Source organism: Pezoporus wallicus, unplaced genomic scaffold, assembly GCF_028554395.1.
Source record: "Pezoporus wallicus isolate ANWC-B61680 ecotype Strahan unplaced genomic scaffold, APGP_CSIRO_Pwel_v1 contig_4684, whole genome shotgun sequence".
NCBI classification, from domain to species: Eukaryota; Metazoa; Chordata; class Aves; order Psittaciformes; family Psittacidae; genus Pezoporus; species Pezoporus wallicus.
This window is the reverse complement of record NW_026637499.1, coordinates 2,905,378-2,928,133: the sequence shown is the minus strand read 5'-3', so window position 1 is coordinate 2,928,133 and position 22,756 is coordinate 2,905,378. Positions and strand designations below refer to the sequence as shown.

The window sequence follows — 22,756 nt, the reverse complement described above, 5'->3', positions numbered from 1 at the left end:
GGTTTAGATACTTTCAGGTGCGTGTGGGATGCTTCTTTATACATCATGTTGATTCCTGCTGCAACAACTGTGCTTGAGCTCTTTGATTTCTTGGTCTTCACGCCTTCTCTTTTGCTTGAAGCACAAAGGTATTCTGTCCTGGGAAAGATGTGACCTTATTGACAGTCACCAAATAGCTGCTTATTCTGTACCTGTCCATGTGCTGTACCCCATTCTAGTTTAAAAATACATTGATCAATACTGAGATTGTTTCCCCACTGCACACATACACACACCCCACTCCCCCCCCCAGCAGTCTGTGTCCTTGAGGCCCATCTCGGCTGGCAGAAATCCTTTTCTTTGCTCTGATGCTCACAAATGATCAGAAACTTGCTGATGGGTCTGGCTGCAGCCAGGGCTTTGTAGGAGCAGGTCTGCTCCAAAGCTCTTCCTGCCCTTCTTTCACACTACTCTTAGGTGCTCTCTGGAATGTGTTCCTTCTCTTTACATCCTCTGTGGAGCTCCTTCATTCATTCACTCCCTATTTTCATAAGTGCATATTTTCTCATGGATAATATCTCAATCATTCCTCACTTACTCTTTCACTGTTTCTCTTCTTTCTTTTCCAGACAAACACCAAAGCAAACACAACTTCCAGAGCATCCAAACCTTCATCTTTCAATCCTTTGTGGATTGAAATCCTTCTTTCTATTAATGACCAGCTTTCTTTTAAGATGTGAAATCCCCATTTTCCAATCACCTCTCTGTTCTTGATCCTGCCTTCTCAGGTAGCAAAGCACAGCGTGGTTGTGCCTCCCATGCGTCTGTCTCTGCGTTCTATGGCAAAGTTCAGCATGTGAAGCACAAGCCACTCTCAACACAGCTACCTGGGACAAGTGCATGGAACTGAAAGAAATAAGGGGATGAAAGAGAGATGGAGGGAGGAAGGGGAGGGTTGTGAGCAGGCTGGTTGGACAGGCAGGTAAAAGTGATGATCAAGCATTGCTCCAAAGGGTTATATCCTCCCAGGCTGAGGGATGAGTGGACTTTGCATGCAGCTATGCCCGCACCCCACCCTCTCCAAGCATGTCCCTCTGCCGTGCAGGTGATGCCGTCCCCGTGCAGCACTGGCAGTGTGAGGTGTATCCCAGCACAGCCTAACCAATGTGCAGACTACTGTACAATCTCGTAGTCCTGAACAGGTAGTCTGAACACTGGGCAGACGGAGTGGAGCCTCTGCAATCTGCTCTCCGGCTATCAGCAGCTCCATTAGTCCTTTTCCCCATCCATGCTTTTGGGATGGGGTTTGGGGGGCAGAGATGGGGTAAAAGAAAGTCCAAGTCGTCACTGAAAAAGCATCCACTTCTGGCAGCTGGGAAGAAGAAATGGTGTTCTCTGCAGGTTTCCACTTTGGAGCAAGCTGCCAAGCTCCTTCCTCTTCCAGTGCTGGTGTCAGGCTGGTACCTGGGGATATGCTGCACCTATATAGAAAGAGAGGAACAAGAAAAGTCAATTCCTGTTGTTTGAGGAGGAAATGCTGTTAAGTTTTGGCTGTCACCCAGGTGTGCAGAACTTGTTGCTTCATTCAACTCCTCTTCTTCCCTATGGAGCTGTGTGGGAGGATTCCCAGGCCCCATGCACCCTCACCTCCTTCTGCCCCATTCTGTCCTGATGTCCGGAGCAAAGCTCAAACAGGACCAACCTTTGCTTCCCAAAAGGGTCCTTTGACCCACGTTGGCCCATTGCCCTTGCAGCTCACCTCCAGCTACTTGCAGGAGCAAATCCGCATCCCCTCTTTTTCTCTCCCTCCCCCCCTCCACTATATCTGGCATTGCTGAGCTTCCCTCCCTCCTTTCCTCTGGTTTTTGCTCCCTCCCTTCTTGCTCCCCTTCTGTCCTTCTGCCTCAATTGACGTGGCAGTGGAAAGCTAACTAGACTCGAGGGAGGAGCTTGCTGGCTGCTGGGAAGGCCGGAGGTTGGCAGGAAGTGAGCGGGCTGACGGATGGGGTTGCGCGGGGGGAAAGGAAGGTTCCCTACCCCGCATGGAAACTTGAGGAATGCTGTCGCTTTCTGTGGCGCTTGGCTCCCATGTAACGATTCCAGATGTTAGCCTCAGCCCGTGCGGTTTGCTCCCTCTCTGCCTTAGCGCTGCAGGGATAAAGAGGGCTTTATGTATGCTGCGTGCTTCCCTTCCAGGATCCCCTTCTCCTGTGGGCATCCTGGTGGGCAGCTAGGATTTGTGGCCGAGGATATGAATGCCCAAAGCTCCCACTGTGGCTCTAACCATGCACTGGGGAAGGGTAACCAACCCTCTCCTTTCCCCAGCGGCGTGCAACACTTTGCATGCATGTTGTACTTCACCTCATCAAAGCAAGTCATCTACTCAAGGGAGGTTCATCCCTGGCACAGGGGCTGGTGTCGGGAGAAGTGCCTGTTTGTCCTTTGCAAAGGCTGGTGAGCATTGCTGTGACCTTACAGAGGTCATAGCAGTGGGGTTTTGGGCACTGTAGCCTCTCTGAAGCGGCTCAGTTTCTGCCTTGGTTTCTCATATGCCTTCTCATGGCTTCCTGGGGTTGCACTTCATGTGCAGATTGAGCCGCATGGCTGTTTCAGCTGATGTAAATAGTCTTTGCTTTATGCAGGTGAGTTGATTACCATCGCTGTGCTTACTAAGCCAACAGTGCTGGCTGTGATTAATCACATGAGGCCAGGCCTAGTGTCTACAGAGCTTTTGAAGTAAATCAGCTTAAAATCTTAGGGTGCATTGTTGAAGTTAAACCGGTGCAGCTTTCCGATGTAAACAAGCCATTGCAGCTGCTTGGAGCAGTGATCAGTGTGCTTGGTAAACTGTGCTCCGAGGGTAAAAGTGATGCAGGTGGGCTGTGGTTTAGAAAGCTGGCCTCAAGGTGCATGTGTGTTTGGGGATGACTTGGGCTTCCTGGAAGAATCACAGCTTAGAAGTAAAGCTCTTCTGATGTGCATTTGCTTTGCAAAGACAGGCAGAAAGTGGTCAGTAATGCGGGGTGGTTCAACTTCAAATGCTCAAATACCTTCAGTACTGCTTTCAAATACTCCAGTTTTCAGAGGCTTCTTCCCAATACTCTTGTACTGTACATGCATTCGTGCAGTGTGTTATCATCCGTTATGATGTTAATGTGTTTCCATGTGAGTGGAGTTTGATTACAGCAGTTCCCGAAGTGCTGTGCATGTGTTTAATACAAACAGTCTGGCTGAACCTCCCTTCATCTCTGGGGCAGGTTTGTTTACAAGAAGTGCTTTGTCTTACAAGAATGAAAGGAGATTAAGAGGTTCAAACAGGATGAATTTCTCCTCATTACACATGGCCACCAGTTGAAACAATGGCAATGCTCTTTCTCCCATATCCACAGAGCCTTGTCTCTGTGCGAAATTTGTTTGTCATAACAGCTACAGGGAAACCTTGAATTAGTTTATTTGTGCTCCAAAAGCAAACTGAGACCTAATAATTCTGCCAATTACTTTCTTGTATTGCCAGTGCCAATTTCCAGCCTTAGGGGAGCCCACACATGCATCTGTCAGCTTCACTTTACATATATCCAAGAGGAGGAAAACGTAACTTGCAGTTGAGGCAGCCCAAGGAATGGAGGAGATGCTTTCAGTCAGGCTGGCTTGCTGCCTGCTGGATTTTGGGAACCTTCTGTAGGTTGTTACCTATAAGATAACAACATATAATTGAGATGATAGTGCAGACCATTGCTGTCTCTGACCAAAACCAGTCTCAGAATTTAGCCACCATCAGGAGATGTGTGGCCACAATATGGATATTGCAACATCAGGCTGCAACTGCAGCATCCCTCTTTATGTTTTTTCTCCAGCTATTGTGTTTCTTGCCCCACAGTTGGAATGGCTGGTGGATCCTGGTCTCCTCCTTGGCCATGTGTATTTTCTTTCTATGGTAGATGCAAAGTACAGAGCCATCTGGCTGTATCTGCACTGTGCTGGAGGCGGGGGAGTAATCCTCTGGCACTTATCCTGCCTGTGCAAGTAGCTTGCAGTCATCTCTTTCTGCAGTTCTCCATGCAAGCAGTGTGGCTCCCATTGGGAACAGCAGCCCTGATTATGGGTAAATAGCCCTGTGCCTGCTTCATTCCCTAACACTGAGCATCCATGTTCTGTTTATTACAACCAATCTAAATGCTTCTGCCACTTCACTACCTCTCCTTGGCCTCATGGCTCTACAGATTAACTCACAGCCAGCATGCACATTTTATACAACACCTACTCTGCTGCTGAGAGAGGTGGTTTTTTCCTCCTTCTTACAGATGAAGGGAGATGCCTTACAAGGAATGTAAGCCTCTTGGGATCAGACTGCGGGCTTTTAATATAGTATTTCACAAACCACTTTCCCATTTCGATATGTGCTGGCTCTTCCTTCTCTCCCCTCCTCCAAGTCTGGAAAGCTAGAGAGAGAGAAGCCCTTTTCCCCTCTTGGCCAGGATGCTGTTCAGCCATAGCACATACTGCCAGATTGCTAACATATGGGCAGAGGGCTCAGCCAAAGTTTTGAGAGGCTCAGCCCTTGGCAGCTCATTCCACACTTTCCTGTCTCTACATTCAGGAAATGAAGTCAGAATGTTGATATAAAACAGGCTGGGTTGAAAACTGAGAAGCTGGAAAGACTGAAGTGGGGGACTGGTTAGGGGGAGGTGTGGGGTGATGGAGAGCCCCAGGGGCTTTTGTCAGTGTGCATTGCCCTGCAGCACGTGTGAGCTGGGGGGTTCTTGCCTTGAGCCAGTGTCATCCTTTTGACTGTGGTATTTTATGCTGGCAGACAAATGCATGCATCTTCCCTCTGGTGTATGGGAAGATCAGCATGCAGAGATGATGTTGTCTTGATCACGTGGCAGCATTTATGCAAGAGCTTGGAAAGGGTGAAAGTTGAAACTCTGGCAAAGAGCATGTATTTCCATATCTGGGACATGGGATTCCCTTACCTTTTGCTGCCTTTATTTTCCCCTGAAGAATGACTGCATTGCTAGATTTCCATGGAATAATATGGTTCTAATATTAAAGCCGCCTGAGAAAAATGATTTTACATCAGTGATTTCTTGTACTAACCCAGAGACACTGGGGTGGATGCAGGGACATTGAGGCAAGGGAGGCTGTGGCAGGGATGGTCTGACTTGCACAGGGACTTAGCAGTTGGTGTACTTCCCTTCTAGGTCACTAGTTCAGTCTACACCAGCATAATAATAATCCAAAGTAACAGAAAGCTGGAAGCTGTGTGTGGCTTACAGAACCTGAAGTGATCTGGCTCTGAGCCCAGTACCTGGCTGACAGATGTCTCATCACAAAAGCTCTTGCCCACCAGGCTGATGAACCATAGTAAAATATCCAGGGAAATTTGCTTGGAAGAGCTCTCATGCTTTCACAGCCTGGCATTTCTGCGAGAGAATGGAGAGTTTGATAGGTACCCAAGTGATCTCTTCTGGTTTCTAAGTGCTGGCTTCTGGGATATTCTTGTTGCTTGAATTTTGGAATGAACTTGTCTGATTTGATCTTTGGGCTGTGTCTGAACCGTGTAGTGGCTGCTGTCCTTAGCAAACTCAAGCCTATTTCACTGAAACTGAAGAGGGTGTCAGGCTGGACGGATGTCTGAGCTCAGCAGCTTTGTCGTCCTTATCTGCTGCTCTGCCCTGTCCCTCTTTCCTAGCTAATCTCTGCTCACTGACCATCTTTGTTTTCTGTTCTTGTTTCCCCTGAGAGCAATCGTGTTTTGTTGCTTCCAGCCAAGAAAGGTCTACAAACACGCAAGATGCTCACAAGGGGACAGTCACACATGCATGCTTGCGCACAGAAGTATGCTCTATTTCTATTTCAGTCTCGGGTAGCTGCATTCTGCCTTTAGGAGACCAGTGTGATGGCTCCCTCTCTTGTTATGTTGGGGTATAATACCCAGCTGGAACAAGATGTTCCAAATGGGGACCTTAAATCAAACTCACTTCTGTTAATTTGCTGTAGATCAGATTTGAGCAAGGAGAATGATTCTGCCTTAGCTTCTGGATGTTAAATGTGAAAATTAACCTCAAGATTCTTTGTTAAAGATGATATCTAGGGTCAGAAATGTTGAGGTTTGGTTTTCGATGCCTTGTTCTGTGTTTAGCAGTTGGGAGAGGTCTCATAAGAACCAGACTGGAGGGTTGTGGGTGCAGTTGTTCTGGAAAACAGATCCCTTCAAGCAATCTGAATCTGGTCACTAAAATTCCAGGCTCTGGTTTTGAGCATCCACCGAGCAGCAAACTGCCTGTACTGCTGCAGCTTCTCATCATTTGAAGCATGAGAGCTTCATTAGTGAGCATGGTTATTGATTTATGTTCTTTTTCCAACACAGGAGCCCTTGAGGTAACCTTACAGTAACCTGTGTTCTTATAGCCAGACTTGCTCTTTGATCTTTGGGTGTATATTTATTATTGCTTAATTAATACTTTAAGAGGGTTTGCAGTAATCAATAGTGTAGGACAGTGATAGGATGAAATGAGAAGGTCAGCTCTTCTGAAGAGGTGAATTTAAGTTGATGCAGTCTGTATCTGTGGCAAACCAGCTACTCTATCACATGCGTGGCTTTTCTTGAACCTGGATATAGGCTTGTCATGATCATAAGTAAAACACTGAGGTGTCAATAGTGAGGCTGTGAGGGCTGATTGCCCCTTCTCTGACCAGCAGCAGTTTCCCCCCACTTATGCTGTCCTGAGGATGGAGGTATCAAGTGGCTGGTGAGGGTCTTCGTGCTGATTGACCCCTTGCTGGGAAGATCGAGGGCCTTGGTGGTGATCTACAACCTGGGGAATTGGGTCATGCCATGCTGCTGCCTGCTCCTCGAGGAGTTAATGGGCCTGGGTTCTTGGGTCACATCACAAAAGCAGTCAGTAAGGACAAGAGAAAACAGGTCCCCTTTTCTCACAGATTGAACAGACCTGGTGAGTTGAGTGCCCTGGTGATGTGGGGCTGTATTGTTGACAGGCTTCTCTGTGCTGGCAGAGTAGAGGCTTTGCTGGAGCAGTGAGTGACTTGTTACTGATTCCTTTTTCAGGAGAAAGAGAAGAAGTACATGTTACCAGTGGATAACTTGAAACTGCGAGATGTTGAGAAGGGGTTCATGTCCAGCAAGCACATCTTTGCTCTCTTCAACACTGAACAGAGGTATGCTCACATCTCACCATGCCAAGCTGTTGAAGCTAGGGACAGCATTTATGTAATATTAGATAGGAGGGAGTAGATGAGTGTATTGGGATAGCTCTCCAGGGGAGAGCCATTCTTGGAGGAGATGGGGGGACTTCTTTTGACAGAAGAATAAGTCTGATTTCATCCCTTCTGGTCTTGCATATATGTACCATCTTTCTTCACCAGCGCATGGCCTGCAGGGTGACCTTAGCCTTCACCTATTTAGCGTGGTTACCTGGATCCAACTGGAATATATACTGATAATCAGTGTTCTTAATGAGTGACTAGGGAAAGCCATAGGAGATGGGGGACCCAGGCTAGCTGGAGAAGTCCAGCAGTGGGCAGAATTGAAAGAAGAATCTTATTCACACCAAGTTGAAACGCGCAGCTGATCTAGGGACAGTCCCTTCCCTTTTGCAAAGTCATGATGAGGATGCTAGCAAGGAGCTAAGCATCTCTGCCTTAGTCCAGGAAGCTTCTACAAGGCTGTGAAGATTCCCTGGTCATTGACATCTGTGTTAAATGTGGGCAAATCTCCGATTTGCAATAGAGAAGAATAAAATGTTTGTCTCTTTAGGAATGTTTACAAGGACTACCGGCAGCTGGAGCTGGCCTGTGAGACCCAGGAGGAGGTGGATAGCTGGAAGGCTTCCTTCCTTCGTGCAGGAGTCTACCCAGAGCGTGTTGGGGTAAGTTATAGCCAGAACTATGGGATCAGAAGGAACACAGCATAGCTGCATCATCCTCTTGTGTTACAAATAAGTTTGTGAAGGTTTTGTCTCTTTACTAAACCGGGCGTCTTCTGGAACAAAACTTTTTAAGTTTTTGGTATGTCCTGGTGCTTCCTTTAAGGAAGCTTGGGATAAAGTAACAGGTGGCTTCAAAGGGGGAATAAAGTAGGCAAAGACTGCCTTGAATAAGCCCTTCTAGCTCTCTTGCTTTGTGGGCATTAAATTCCCAATCTAAGTAGGACATTTAACTACCTGACTAACTGGTATATGCCAAGTTGCCATTCCTTTTGAGAAACACTGTACAGCCTTGTTAGGAACTTCTGGCTTAGTAGTAGTTGTTCTCCTGTTCCTTCCGTCACCCAGTTAGGGAGAGATGTTCTCTGAAGTTTCATTTTGCTTGGTAGATACCTTAATATACTATTTTAGCAAGGCCCCTTATCTCTTCCGTTAGCCTTGTCCTGTAACACTTGCTGTCAGCATTATGCTCTGCTTTAAAAGTACATTCTCTAGAATTGTGGTATATGTTCCTGTTCAAAGCCTTCCTGCTCTCTGAGAGGAAGCTGCTATTAATAGTTGTCCATTAGAAAAGTGATAATTGCTTATCTTTTTGCATTTGTTGCTTCTAATAGACTACTTGCATTCATTTTTCCTGTTACACTTGAAGATTGTGGGGTTTGCCTTAAAGTAGTTCCTGACAAACCGATGTGATATTAAATATCAGAGGATTAGGGAGAGGACTTTAACAGTGACATGACTTCAGACTGGCTTTGAACCAGACTGGGCCTCTTGAGCACACTCTGGTAAAGGACATGTGCCATCTATTGGTGTGCAAATGGAATGGTTTGACATAAGAATGCCGATTGCTAGCATGACTGTCTCAAAACCCTATGTAACAAAGAACAAGTAGGTGTTGTAGGTGAGTAAATTGCTCTGTGTTGCTGATAATCTGATTTTACTTGGTGTGCATCCCATTTTGATTGTCAGTGTAGCTAAACCATTAACTTGTTCCTCTTCCAGGGTAATCCAGGGATTTGTGTATTTTAGTGGGGTTGAGCGTTGCTTGTTCAGTGCTGTGATGGGATCTTCTCCAAATTCTGAGACCAATTAAAAGTCTTTTGTTTTTTGTCCCTTTTTGTTTTAATTTTTTCCACCTATGCTCAAACTGGCCTGCCAGGACAAGGACAAAGTAAGTCTGACCCTCCCTGCCTGCGGTGCCCGCTGGGGATCTCACCAGATAGCTCTCTTGTTTTTTACCTTTTGTCACAGTTTCCTGAGAGGCATTTGCTTCTTCTCCCTCTTTGTGCCTTCTGTTGGATTCCTGCTGCTTGTTTCTGTTCTTGGTTTGAATTTTCCTTTTTTTCTTGTTATTCCTCCCTTTTTGTACCGCTTCTGAATCTTAGTGCAAACTTATTTTGGGTTTTTTTTTTTGACCCTTGTGTTTTTTTAAGTTGCCCTGTTTGACATCCACTTCCTTTTCTTTGTGTCTCACTGAGACCTTGTGTTCCTTCATTATGTAAGATCTTCCCAGGAAAAGCTCAAATGAACAAAAGAATTTGCCCTTTCTCCTGTATTTTGTTCCCCAAAACAAAAGATAAGGAACTGCTGCAGAACCTTCAGACTGGGATGGTTCTTACAAGAAAGATTTTTCTTTATAAAGTCAAGGTTGGTTTGTTGCCTTTTTTTAATAAGCATTGAGAAAGAGCAGTCTTTCATGCTTTGCTGCTTTGAAATTGATCCCAAATGGAAGAGCCTTGGTGATTGCTTGCTGTCAAACAGCATGGCCCAGGTTTTCCCTTACAGAAAGCTAAACAAAGCATTTCAGGCAGGCAGAGATTCATGTGCTTGGTGTGAAAGAAAAGCTAATTGACTTACGATGGAGGATTTGCAATTAAAGTGATCAGGAGGGGTTTCTAGGTTATTCCATCTACTGTGGTCTCACTGAGACAAGCAGTTATCTCGCCTCTGTATCTGTTTTCTCATTTGTATAATGAGGATGAAGGTGCAGTGTATCAGAGCCTGGGAGGCTTAATTTATGGTGACTAATTCTCAGGACTGAACTGAATCTGAGGGTGGGAAAGCCAGCTCAGATGAAGAACCTTTCAGGAAGCTCTAAGCATTGAAGGCAAAAATGCAGCTTTGAGTATTCACTAGAGCCATAACCTGTGAACACTGGTCAGGAGTCCCTGTTGCCTTTCACCTTTGTGTAGTAACTTTCTACCAGGAGAGCAGCTTTACTGTTAAAGCTCCTTAGATCCGAGGTGAAGTCTATATAAGCTGAGCTGTGCGTTGACAATCACAGCTCAAAATGTAAGCTTAAGCTTTATTTATTGCATGCGCTTCCTGTACGTTCCCTTTATTTTCTCTTACCTCTCCTGAAAAACCAATTTTGTGTTACAATTGAAGCACCAATTTGTTTCTCCTTTTCTCTGCAGGCCAGTGAAGCAGAAGAGAATGGATCAGACAGCTTCATGCACTCCATGGATCCTCAGCTGGAGAGACAAGTGGAAACGATCAGGAACCTGGTGGATTCCTACATGGCAATTGTCAACAAAACCATCAGAGACCTCATGCCGAAGACAATCATGCACCTCATGATAAACAATGTACTTATCACACGGTGGTCAGTGGAGGTGGGGAGACCCAGAGAAGGGGAAAAATAGGGAGAGAAAGAATGAAGAAAAATGGAAGGCAGCTTGGAAGGAGGAAGAGGTGGGAGAGAACGGAATGTTTTGAGGAAGAGGGTGAAAACTGATTCCCTCTTTGTGCTCCTTTACAGACCAAGGACTTTATCCATTCGGAGCTGCTGGCAAACCTGTACTCCTGTGGTGACCAAAATACACTGATGGAGGAATCGGCAGAGCAGGCTCAGCGACGTGACGAGATGCTGCGCATGTTCCATGCCCTGAAAGAGGCCCTCAACATCATCGGGGACATCAACACCAGCACCATCAGCACCCCAATGCCCCCACCGGTGGACGACTCTTGGCTGCAGGTGCAGAGCGTACCATCTGGACGCAGGTACCAGAGGCTCAGGGGGAGAGCCCCGCAGACCTGCCTGATGCCTCTTCAGTGGCTAGCTGGGGCCTCCTACTGAGACAGGGAGTCCTCCTCTTGTCCTCTTCTCCCTGTGGATGAAGAGTTCTGGGTATTTGTGTTGGAGGCTCCTAGGCTTTGGAAGCTACGTAGGACTGATACATCTTTAGAGGATGCTGAGGGTTCTGAACCCTTAGGTTACATAGGGCCTGAAGTAGCTTTGAAGGCAACCTGATGGTCCTCGAAAGGGTGGTACATAAAGTGGTGTGAAACTAAAGAAGGAACACTGAAGGTGGCATATGGGGACCTGGTGGTGAGAGAGGGATCTCAGGCCTGTTGTTGCAGTTGAATTTCTTCTGTTTGTTTGCCAGGTCCCCTACGTCCAGCCCCACACCACAGAGGAGAGCTCCTGCAGTGCCACCCGCCAGACCTGGGTCTCGAGGCCCAGCTCCTGGACCACCTCCTGCTGGTGGGTCCACACTGGGTGGTGCACCCCCTGTGCCCTCCAGGCCAGGTGCCTCTCCTGATCCCTTTGGGCCCCCACCTCAGGTTCCTTCTCGGCCTAATCGTGCTCCTCCTGGTGTTCCCAGGTAAGTCCTGAGATGCTGCTCCACGCAGGTGGGATATGTCTGGTTTTGGGGTAACATAATTGACAGCATTTAGCCTGCCTGGGCCATAGAAGGAGAATGGAGTGCATGGTGTGGGTACAGTCTTTGGATATTTGAACTGGGTCCATAGGCAGGAGCATCATTGTCCACTGAGATCTCATTATACAGATGAGGCATTGCCAAAGCAGCTCTCAGGAACAGGGCAGCGTCTTCTCTGTTCACATCTCTGTGCAGATAATGGGGGAAGAGGACCTTGCACCCAAGGGCTTTATTAAAGCAATCATAGCAATGCCTCTGCTCACAAGTAGATGTTCACAAGAAAAATCGCAGGACTGGAGTGACAGTTTCCCTCTGTGTAGGGCTCCCAAAGTGTGAAGTTGCCCCTTTTCTCCTGGCCCAGAGTTCTTCAAGGTGAGTTGGAGACCTTTAAGTTGTTCGGTTGTTTTTTGGCTAGGAGAATGTTGCAGTATCACTGGCAGATAAATGGATTTAATTTTTTTTAGCCTTTTTTATTGCTTTTGTAATCGACTTGAACATTTTCCAGTCTAGAGCATTAAAATCACACAGCTTTTCTTTCCTGCTGGGAAACTCAGTTCCTTTCCTGTTCAGTCACTTCAAACACACTTCAATATAGTAATTATGTTGTGTACATTTCCTAAGCACATGTTGCTGAACAGGACTTAGGAAATAGTTTGGAACAGGGAATGCTTTTTGTGTTGGGTACTTGGCCTCCCTGTGAGGAAGAGAAGGTAATTGCTGAGTAAAGAATGAATATAATCAGAAACACCTCAGTGGCATGCCAGAGGGATCACTTCCCTCCTGGAAAATACCTCCTCTCTGGTGGTTGCTGGTGGCACATGTCTGAAGCTTTGCCATTTCTGGTGGAAACAGCCAGCCTGTCAATGGGTGGTGATAGTACATGGCAGAGGCAGTTCAGACTTCCTCCTGTTATAGTGCCCCAGCTGATATGTGGTGCTGCCTGTTTAGAGGGGACATATTCTCTGCCAGGCTGTATCCAGCCCAGAGGTGGATGAGTCCATATTGATTATAGGCCTTGTTATCAATTATAACCCCAGTTTCTGACTTTGGTGTGTGCAAATGGTTTTACTTTCTTGGTGCCTCTGCCCCCAGTCCTCCCTCTGCACCTTGATGCAGCTCCCACAGTCACTTGTCCACACATGCCTCAGTGTTGCCCCAGGGAGTCCAGTCCTGCTGGTGGCACCTATGGATGTCAGCATGCTTCTATTGTGTATTTTGGCTCTTGCTTCCTGTGACCCTGCTTTTCCATCTAGTGTTACTTTGTGGTTTTATTTTTAGTGTACTTACGCTTCTTTCTGTCTCCATCTTTCTCCTTTCACTCAGTTTCATTTCTTCACTCATGAAAAATATTCTATATACCTGATTGTCACAATAGGATTCCCCAAATGGGCTGAAATGAATTGGCCTCTCTTTTTGAAGAGATCTGTCATATTCTATCTTAATGTCTCTTCTGCCATTTGCATGAGGGTTTAATTGAAGATAGGGAACAGTACTGAAGCAGAGAAAGAAAGTGTTTCATACTGAACCAAGCAATCCCTTGCTTTAGGGGAGAGATGGTAGGTTGGATTGCATGTTACTGTCTGCCCTGATCTGGAGTTGAGAATGTAATTCCAGAAGCTGTGAAGTGATGCTCATTCCCTGATCCCCGTCTCTGATTCTTCCAGTTGTTCATAGACTCCTCCGGATCCTGATACCAGCTTGTCATTTGAGTTCACTGATGAATGGAGAATTTCCAATGACAAGGGACTCTTTCTCTTCCTCTCCTGTATATAGAATAAGAATGTTCCCTGCTAGCACTTGGACTCGGGTCCTTCTGACATGGGTGAACGAATGCCATCTCCATTGTTGCTTTTTTTAATACTCACCTTTTCCCTTGCTAACCAGGCTATGCTGTTGTGTGAGGGGAACAAAGCTCTTGTAGATGGAGTGAGTGGGCTTTGCTGCAGGAGTTGGTGTCGTGTAGTGAACTGCAAGTGTGTGGTGGCGGCTGGATGTGCTTTGTGTGTATGCACACACCCGTGTAGAAATGTGGCAGGTTTTGTGTCTCCAGTTTGTTTGAGCATCTGATTTTATGAATGATGAACTTAGATGAGTGTCACTGTACTTTTCTCAAACATAACTGTAGACACATGCTTTCACATATAAACACCACATGGCCCATTTTCTTGCACAGGAAGGTTTTCTTGCATATAATTAAGGACATATAAAACATTGCCATCATGCCTGTGTACTTGGCATTTATTCAGTCTGCTATGGAAGTCCATATTGCCAAATACATACAGAGTTGAAGCAATATAAGGTCCTGTTTGGGTGCGATTAAAGGCTGTATGAGGACTACATGCTTATTGGAGCTATGCAGGAGGATTTGCTCTGGGAAAGAAAACTCTGAAAATACTCCTCCATTTAGGCTCTTCAGGTTAAAATAGTTCAATAGAAACTAGTTCAATAGAAAAGGTGAAAGAGCTTTGGCAAACTCAAAGGAGAAGGAAGAATGTTAAAGTGAAAAGGCTTGAACCATTGGAAAAACCTGTTGAAGGCATTAATGGGTTCTCCATTCTTTGGTACATCTAAGGAAAGAGATGCAAGTGATCAGCATCACTGTAAGCATAACATCACCCAGCTTTGACTGGAATTATTTAGGAGGTCGGAGTGGCTGATCTCATTATTTGTAATGTCCAAAACAGAAGCCTTCACCTGCTTCTTCCCTTTTTGGGTAGCACTCAGGACTGCATCTCTCTCTTTCCTGAGCTGTTTGTTTCAACTCTAGCATTTAATATGATCAGAGACAAGTTATGCTACCTGTGCTGAGACCGAGATATACTGTTGGTTCAGCAGGTATGAGCATCAGCCTGGATGTGTGAGTGGACTTGGTGGGTGAGTGAGCAATGGCCAGTGGATGTGCAGACAGCTTTCATGCACCGCTGTGCACAGCAGGGTTCTGGATGTGTGCAAAGATGAGGCTGTGGTTGTGTGTGTGAAGTCCTGACCAGCAGCACACACTGATGCTGTCTTCTGCAGGGAGACGTGCAATGTGTGTCTGTGCATGCATGTGTCTCTGTTCCACGTTCCTGACAGTCTGTGTGGCCTCTGCCTTGAACTGTCTGAACTGCCATGTTGATTTCATGTTGTCTTTCAGAATCACTATCAGTGACCCCTGAGGACTGGCAGCCACGGTACGTTTTGCACTCTCCCTGCAATGCATGAGTCATTGTGTCCCATCCTCCATCACTCTGCTCTGCAGCTCTGCTGCCTAGTTCTTGTGTTAGTAACAGAGTCCCTTGTCCAATGAACCACCTCTGCCAGGATCTCGTAAAGGGAGGAGTCTTGAACAGAAAAACTGGCTGATGAGAGTCAGAGCAGCTGCTTGAGCTGCAGTAGCTGGGAAAGCCTCAGTACCTGATTGAAGGTCACTAGAGGACCCTTTCTCTGCCTTTAGATAGAGGAGGTGGGATGGGGGAATGAGCTCTGGCACAAGGTCTAAACTGTGTGTGCCTCATTTGCCTTATATGTGCCCTGACTGGGAGATCAGCTGAGGGAACTCTGATTTGATTTGGTTTGTCAGCTCTGTTAGAATCAAGATTGAGACTCGGGGCATAGTTCAGACTCCTCTTCTTACATTCAAATGTCTGGTTGGAGGAGTCCTCCCATCATCACTGTGTTCCCAGCGCTCATGGAAGGCAGGAGTTATGGTCATTAATATCAGGACTTCCGTGTCTTGAGTGTAAGGTAACTCTGACATTGAATGTTCCCCGTAATCCTTGTGTCCTGTCACAATTAGAAGCAAACTCCCTTTTGCTTGTTCTCCACTTGACCCTTTTACGTTCCAGGTTACTCTTCTGCTTCCATTCAGACTGCCTTCTCTCCTCTGCCTTCTGCCCCTGTGAGAGTTAGGCTTTAGTGATCCATGTCCCCCAAACACTGCCTGTCCTGCCTGTTTCCTTTTCCTGTCTCTCCCTGCATCTTGCAGCATTGTACTTGTTCAGTGATGTAGCAGGGTACTGGGGCAGGCTCATGCATACTGCACTGGCCCAAAAACTCTTCCTTGTCCTGTTAATGCTGAAGAGTGGCATTGTGCAAATTCTCCGGAATCTTTTCCCTGGGAAACTCCAGCCCTTATTGATAAAGGGACAGAGAGGCCAGAATAGGGCAAGTCGGGGGGGGTGGGCACCTTCTCCTTTTCTCTGTGGACTTCCTTTCTTGAAGTGAAAGGTCTGAGAGGGGCACAGCAGCATCTCCTGTAGATTCCCTTGCTGCTGGCTCTGGCAGAGAGAACTGAGGGTAGCAGTGTGTGTTGAAGTACTGTCTTAACGGGAATAGCAAAAGATCAAGCCCTTGTTCCAGAGTTCACAGCTAGCCCCCATCTTGCAGCAAGTTGGTGTCTGTCACTGCTGCATGTGACTGCAGTTAGAGCTCAGAGGTGCCACATCCCATCAAACCAATGCAGTGATTGCTCAGCGATTGACATCTCTGAGGACGTCATCCGCCAGCCCTCCTCACTGATGACACACTGCAGAGGTGCTGGGAGCAATCAGCAGATTCCTCCAATACTCTGCCTACTGCAGACATCCCTGGCAGCCCTAGAAACATGCATCTTGGTGAAGAACCTCGGTGAAGAGGCTTGCTGTTGTCTGCACCTCATTCTGGGACTCGCTGTTATGGGGTGTTCTGTTCTAAATCTGGCATCAAGAGCACCAAGGAAATGAAAGTTAAAAACCAAAACAGCACCAAAAGAGCCAAACCACCCCCAAAATACCACCCAAATCCTTTTGAAGTCCAAGGGAATAAATGTAATGTTTTACCATCTCCATTACGTCCTTATCAGCAGAACTCCCAATTAGCCCATTGCTTCCTAGGTATGATGAACATAGGGTCTGGGTATAGCTTGAAAGACTGACTTCAAAGGATGTGACAGTCACTATAACTGGTCTCCTCAGGCTCCTGCCAGGATTCAGGTCTTACTTCCCAGGACTAGAGACTGCTGCAGGCTTCCCCATGAGCAAAGCTTTGTTCCTTGTTGTCCTGACTGAGGAAAGGGACTTTTCAGTGACATAAAAGGCCTTTGCTAATGATGCAGTGAGACAGCCTGAAGCATTTCGGGTGTAAATGGACTTCTCTGCCCATTTCAGCCTTTGGCAGCCTTAGCAGGCAGATTCTGCACCTGTCTCCAGAAAAGCTGAGCACAGACAAAATCTGTAACTTTAAAAAGTGGCAGCCCTTCCCCCTGAAAGCCTCTGAGTGTCTGCAAAACTCAGTCACAGCACGTTATGAAAAAGCAGCCCATCTACCTGGGAATTATTTGTGTTCCTTTCAGCCCTGTTTATTCTGGTAGGGTCAAGTGGCCTCTCTTGCCAGAGCACATCACATAGTCCAATGATTTTAAGCATCCTTTTCATGTAAATCCACAGAGACTGTTAGAACAACCTGTCCAAACTCCTGAAATGCAAATAGTCCTTCAGACTTGTCCAAAAATCCCTTTTGACACATGGGACAGTGCAGCAACATCTCATTAAAGGATGAGCTAGAGTTTTGTTGGGGTTTAATTCAAGTACTATTGCTGTTCCAGTGAGGGTAGTAGCCATCAGTTGGTTGGTGTGGCTGCAGTTACACCAGGAGCACCCTCTAGAGAGAATGCAGGGATGCCATGTGACATGAAAACAAGTATCACAAGTTCCCCAGCTGTAACATCTCGTCGTAAGTTTTGCTTCTGGGAGACAGTATCATTTCAGCATCCTTCCGAGGTGGTTGTGATTTCCGGGTTAGCTCAATCCCATCCTTAATTGCTGTACAGGAGCAGTAACTTAACTGACATGCTGACAGCGGGGTCTTGTAGTCCCTGTTGACGTTACCAGCCAAGGAAATAACATTTGCAGAATGTTTTGCTGTCTGAAGCTTTTTCTTATGTATCATTTTCCAAGGCAGGGAACAAGTGGTTGTAATTGTTTTGAGATTTGGGACTTAATAGATATGGAGCAATAAGTTCTTCTGAGATCTAATAAACAGGACTGTAGAATTGCTCTGGTTCATTTGCTATGATGAGGGAGCTTGCCCTGGTTTATAGGAGCAGAGCTCCGCTGGTACCAGCATGACTATAGGCTTGCAGTCAGTGCACAACAAGACTTCTGTACCCCAGAGGACTGTATTGGTGCAAATATCCTTCTCTGCCTCTCTTCCCCTCCTCGCCTCCTTTCCCTCGGGCCCTTTGTTAGGGAAGGACCACGATTTCCAGCAGGCAGTTGATTCTCTGTAATCTAAATTAAAGCTTGTCAGTGTGGAATTGTTTGGCATTAATTCTGGAACGCTGATTCTGTGTGATCAGTGCAAATGCTTCTCTATTTGGGCTGCATCCGGTTATATTTGCTCTTTGCATTTCAGGCTGTTTGGATTGTAAAACTACTCTGGCTTGATGCTGAGCAATTTAATTATCATAATGATACACTATCATGACGCTGTTTAGGTTGCAGACACTGCAGGGAGTATGCTTTAAAGGAGGAACATAGATTGGACTCGGTGACATACAGAACACTTTTAATCTGTAAACTGTAGTCTGTCTGAAGTGGTCTTCTGAGGAATGACTTAGAACAGCAGGGGTGTTGTCTTGTGTTTTCCCCAGTCCCTTACAGGAAGGAGATCCTAGAATACTTTATCTCTGCAGAGGGCAAACACTCACATTGCTTCCCACTTGATGAGCTAAAGGACTAGCAAAAGAGCTGAAACAGAATGGAGTAGCAATGGTCGAATTTCCTTTTATTTAAGTAGAAGCTGCAATTGCTGAGCACCAGAACTAGAGAAGTGGAAGCATCAAGCTTGCCCCGAACATCAGTGTCGTGTATTGCAATAGGGAATCTCAGGCTTGCAGTAGCCTCAAGGGCAGGGGTAGAAGGTGCTCCACCAAACCAGCCAAGAACCTCTGACAGCAGCGTGTCTCAGAGGGCCCCATCCATGCTATGTGACTGTCATGTGCTTGATACAGGAGCTCACTGTTGTCCATGCTTCTCAACGCTCATTCCAGAGCCACTGCGCTCACCAATAATAAACCTCTGCACTTCCAAATTCCAGAGGGAGAGCAGAAATGGCTTTCCAGCAGATTGCTTTACTGCTAATCCATGCTGTGCAGAAAGGCCAGTGTGAGGCCTGATACAAACCTGCAAGTCTCCTTTGTGGAGCTGCATCTGGTACTTTGCGCCTTCAGTTTTATTCTCTTGCTGGCTCAGGCGAGGTGGAGAAGCATGAGTGATTGTGACTGCGACTGCTGTGCTAACCACGGTGTGTGTTCTCTTGTTTTTGTTTTCTGCTTTTTCACAACAGAAGGGGCCCTGCCTCACCTACTCGACCTACCATAATCCGACCGGCTGAACCGTCCCTCTTAGATTTATAACTCGAGGCTGTAGACAGCTGGCGACGAATGCCGTGCTGGCGGCTGCCCCATCCCACCCTCCCTTCCACAGTCACTCCTCTCATCCATCCCACATCTCTGCCTCCCACCCACCCTTCCTGGTGTGTCGTAAAACACTAGCCTAGTGATTGAGCTCTTCGTCTTCACTCGTGCGTCCTGTATTGCTTTGTGAGCATAGAGTAGCCTTCATTCAGTGGCATGGATCCCTGAAGTACACGGGCTCCTTGGAGAGATCAGCTGCAGGGACATCCTTAAGCCCAAGTGGTGGCTGTCCGTCCATCTGCCTGGTCTAGCCTGGATAAGTGTCCTGCCTGCATCCGTTAGCTGTAGCACCCGGACTGATCTATAGCTCTTTTCTTGTAGTTAAGACTAAAGTGTGACTTAGAAGAACAATACTGTCAAAACACGTGACACCGTTAGGAGCAGATTCAATGTCCTGTGTATTAGTTTGACTTCTAAGGTGCAAAAATTCATGTTGGGAACAGTGCAATCAACCTTCTATCCAAGTGAGGCAGGGAAAACAAGGAAAGGGGGGGACCTCAGTGGATCGGCGTAGTCCTGCTAGAGTGAAGACTGAGATAGCGCACACACCTCAGCGTGCAGGGGGCACATGGACCTGCTCACACTCGGCTCCCTTATAGCTGGGGCAATCCTGCTGGTGATGCAGTGCTTTTGCATTATCGCTTTTGGCTGACTTTCCTGAAGCCAGCAGGGAGAGGGGAATAGATCCGCTGCTCCCCCCTTGCAAAATGGACAGCCAAATGTTTTCAGGGAGTTTTGCTGTGTAATGTTTTGTTCAAAATCTTTCTGCTTTGGATAAGCACATCTTCCCGTGTGGTTTGGGTACTGTGGTGACTTCTTCCGTAGCCTTTTCTTCTTGCATGTGGATGGTACGTGTTTGGGGAAACTTGTAACCGTTGTTGATCGCAACTCATCTTCTTAAGGTTTGGTTTCTACTTTTCATGCTACATGTATTAAAAAATACTTGAGAATTAAAGATATGTCAACCCTGTCCATCTCAGATGTCACGTCTCTACCAGAGCTGAATGAGCCATTTGTGTTGCAGGCTTTCACCAAGGCCTGATTCAGATTTAACTTATCTCCATTTCAGTGCTATTGATCTGTTGTGGATCCTCTGTTGTTCTGATGCCAGTTCCTTTCTGTATTTTAACTATTGTTTTACTACTTCTCCCCCTTTTTCCTTCCCTTTTTCCTTTGTTTTCCTTGTCTTTACCCTCCAGCCGGCCGGGTAAGGCCAGTCCCTCCCGCCCGGAGAGCCCAAAACCACCATTTGACATGTAGGCCTGCTCCCTCTGAGACTCTTTGCCTGCCTCTTAGCTGTTCTGTCCTGGAATGGTCTGACTCGAATCTCACCCATGGCTTGTTCTGTTTGTATTTTGTGACACACACACATCAGCTGTGATTGTAGTAAAACTGGGTTCTTCATTTTCTTTCTTCCCAGCTGCTTAAAGGAGTTAAACAAGTATATTGTAGTAATGAGAACCATATCTTTACTGTTATAAATATCTATAAATATATATATAAGATGAAAAATCTATCTATGTCCAGGTGTTTAAAGCCATTTGTGCTTCCATGTGGATTTTAGGAAATACTTAAGTAGGGAAAGAATATCTATATACATATATATATATATGTACACACTTACATGCAAAAAGCTAACCAAATCCCAATGTTGTTTTTGAGCCGATTGTTAAATTCTCTGCTGTGTGCAGTTGGGTTATTGTATTACCCCAGACTTGTGGGTGAACTGTCTCAGTGCTGGTAGTAGCTGTGATGCAGTTTGTGATCTACCTGTCACTCTTGTTTATTGGATGAAATAAACTATCATTTCTGTATAATGAAGGTCTCTGACTAGAATAAAACCATCTCTCTTGCTCTTTCTCTGGGTGATTTTCAAACTGTGTTTAATTATTACCTAATCTTTTCATCCCATAGACCTTAAAAAGCTGTACATGCAAGCAGGTGCTATCACTGGTAGGGAAGGTGGAGCAGATCTGCATCAAGCACTGAGGAGCTGCAGTAGTGAAACACCTTGTCAGACATGGAAGTTAAGTTGTAAAGGAAAAAGCATGGAGGTGCTTCAGAGACTGGACATACAGAAGGTGGGAGTCTTGCACACAATTGCTTGGTTCTTACAAGGGTGGTCTTGCCAAGGCTGTTGAGTTGTAGTTTCTAGTCTAACATGTAGCCAACTCCTAATGGGAAGTTGCTTTTAGGCTGAAGTAGGATTTCTCCCCAGTACAGACTGGGTAAACCCGTTCCTGCTGTCTCCATGCCAAAAGCGTGAGTGCTCTGGGGTTTGGATCATGGTTGCTGCTTCTCACAGTAGCAGTCATGTTTGTCCATAATTCCTGAACTTGGCACTGCCATCCCAACAGTTACAGTGGGTTCCTTAAGGCCCTGTGTCCTGGGGCTCCACCACTACATCTGAAGGAAGAGACCAGGAGCTTTGGGGCTGCTGACTTAAATCAGTGTGATACTGAAGCCTGTTTTGGCCCCGAGTGCTCCTGGCTGCAGCTGCTGTGGTACTTGTGGAATCTCCCTGGCAAGACTTGTAATAAGCTGAAACTCCTCTGGAAGGTTTTATTCACAGTAGGTCCTGGTGGGGTTGAAGGAATTCTAACGATTCCTTCCTCTGTGTGTTTAAGCTGTCTCTTTCTTGCCTGTTTTTATGGGTTGCAACGTCAGCTTCTCTGCAACTGAGGCGCACTAACCAGTGCTTGCCCTACCCTGTCCCGTTTCTTTCCTCACTGGAACTGCTCCATCTATCCCTGGTGTTACATTTAGAGTTGTTCCTAAAGGATATTCTGTTTCTGAAACCAAAACTATATTTATTCCAGTTAAGTATTAGAGCCTTATTGTGCAAAACCAGAAACCTTTACTGGCTGTCAAAGGTTAAGTATTGTTCTGATGTGAATTCCAGCTACCCTTCCCACACAAGAGCAGCTCATGTCCATTGATTTGGCAGTGTCCTGTTCCCTGTTGTTCAGTGCTTTATGGCCTTTAAGAAGCATTTTTCTCCCTTTCCTCAGCTCAGAGGTGCAGAAGCAGTTCACCTGCTCCAATTCAAAGCTAGTGGGTGTTAGCTGAACAGTAATTCTGCTCTTAGCTCACTTCAAGTCCAAGGTGTGGTCAGAGAAAACACTCCTGAAGGGAACAGAGTGAAAACTGAATCCGAAATGCTGGCCAAGAGAAACATCTTGGGCTTGTCAGCATTTTGGCTACAGAACAACACTCATGAAAACTCAGTGAAAAAGGGCATCAATGCTCTGTACCCCCGTTAGTTGTGGTACAGATTTATGAATAACCTGGGCAGGCCTTAACACTGCAGAAGTCTCTCTCCAAGGAATATACAGTGTTTTACATAGATATACTATGGACAGAGACCCAGAGCCAGGAGCATGGAGCCCACATCACTTCTGTTGTCCAAGTAACAGACACCACTACTGCCATTCACATGAAAGGAGTTCAAAAACCAGGGTGCATCTTCCCCTGGTGGGTTTGCAGGGAAGGGCACATTATTCTGTGACTGCTTTTTCAGTTGTGTATGGAAACAGCAGGATGAACCATTGGGAAAGACAGACTGGACAACTCCAAAAACCATGTTCCTGTGCTTCTGTCTCAGGGAGAGGTTAACAGGGACAAGGTGTGTGCTTGTCCAGACCCATGCAGTGCTGGTGGGTCCCTTAAACCTCCCCTGCAATATTCCTTGAAACTCCATTGCTGGAACTAACCTGACTAAGGAACAGGCA

General features: G+C 46.3%; 1 protein-coding gene across 21 annotated transcripts in view; it reads left to right on the top strand.

Annotated features, from left to right (window-relative positions):
• Positions 1-20,842, top strand: part of DNM1 (dynamin 1) — a 64,448-nt gene extending 43,606 nt beyond the window's left edge. For 4 of the 21 annotated variants that reach the window (XM_057405938.1, XM_057405934.1, XM_057405937.1 and 1 more), the window contains 7 exons: positions 7,049-7,158; positions 7,757-7,868; positions 9,085-9,096; positions 10,343-10,513; positions 10,687-10,928; positions 11,315-11,533; positions 18,896-20,842. In XM_057405938.1, coding sequence (XP_057261921.1) covers positions 7,049-7,158; positions 7,757-7,868; positions 9,085-9,096; positions 10,343-10,513; positions 10,687-10,928; positions 11,315-11,533; positions 18,896-18,965 — 936 coding nt within the window. In that variant the 3' untranslated portion in view covers positions 18,966-20,842. Of the gene's footprint in view, positions 1-7,048; positions 7,159-7,756; positions 7,869-9,084; positions 9,097-10,342; positions 10,514-10,686; positions 10,929-11,314; positions 11,534-11,910; positions 11,963-14,726; positions 14,764-18,895 lie in introns of those variants that run through there. The other 17 variants (XM_057405941.1, XM_057405940.1, XM_057405936.1 and 14 more) reach the window with 15 other exon arrangements.
• Positions 20,843-22,756: the final 1,914 nt, after the last annotated feature.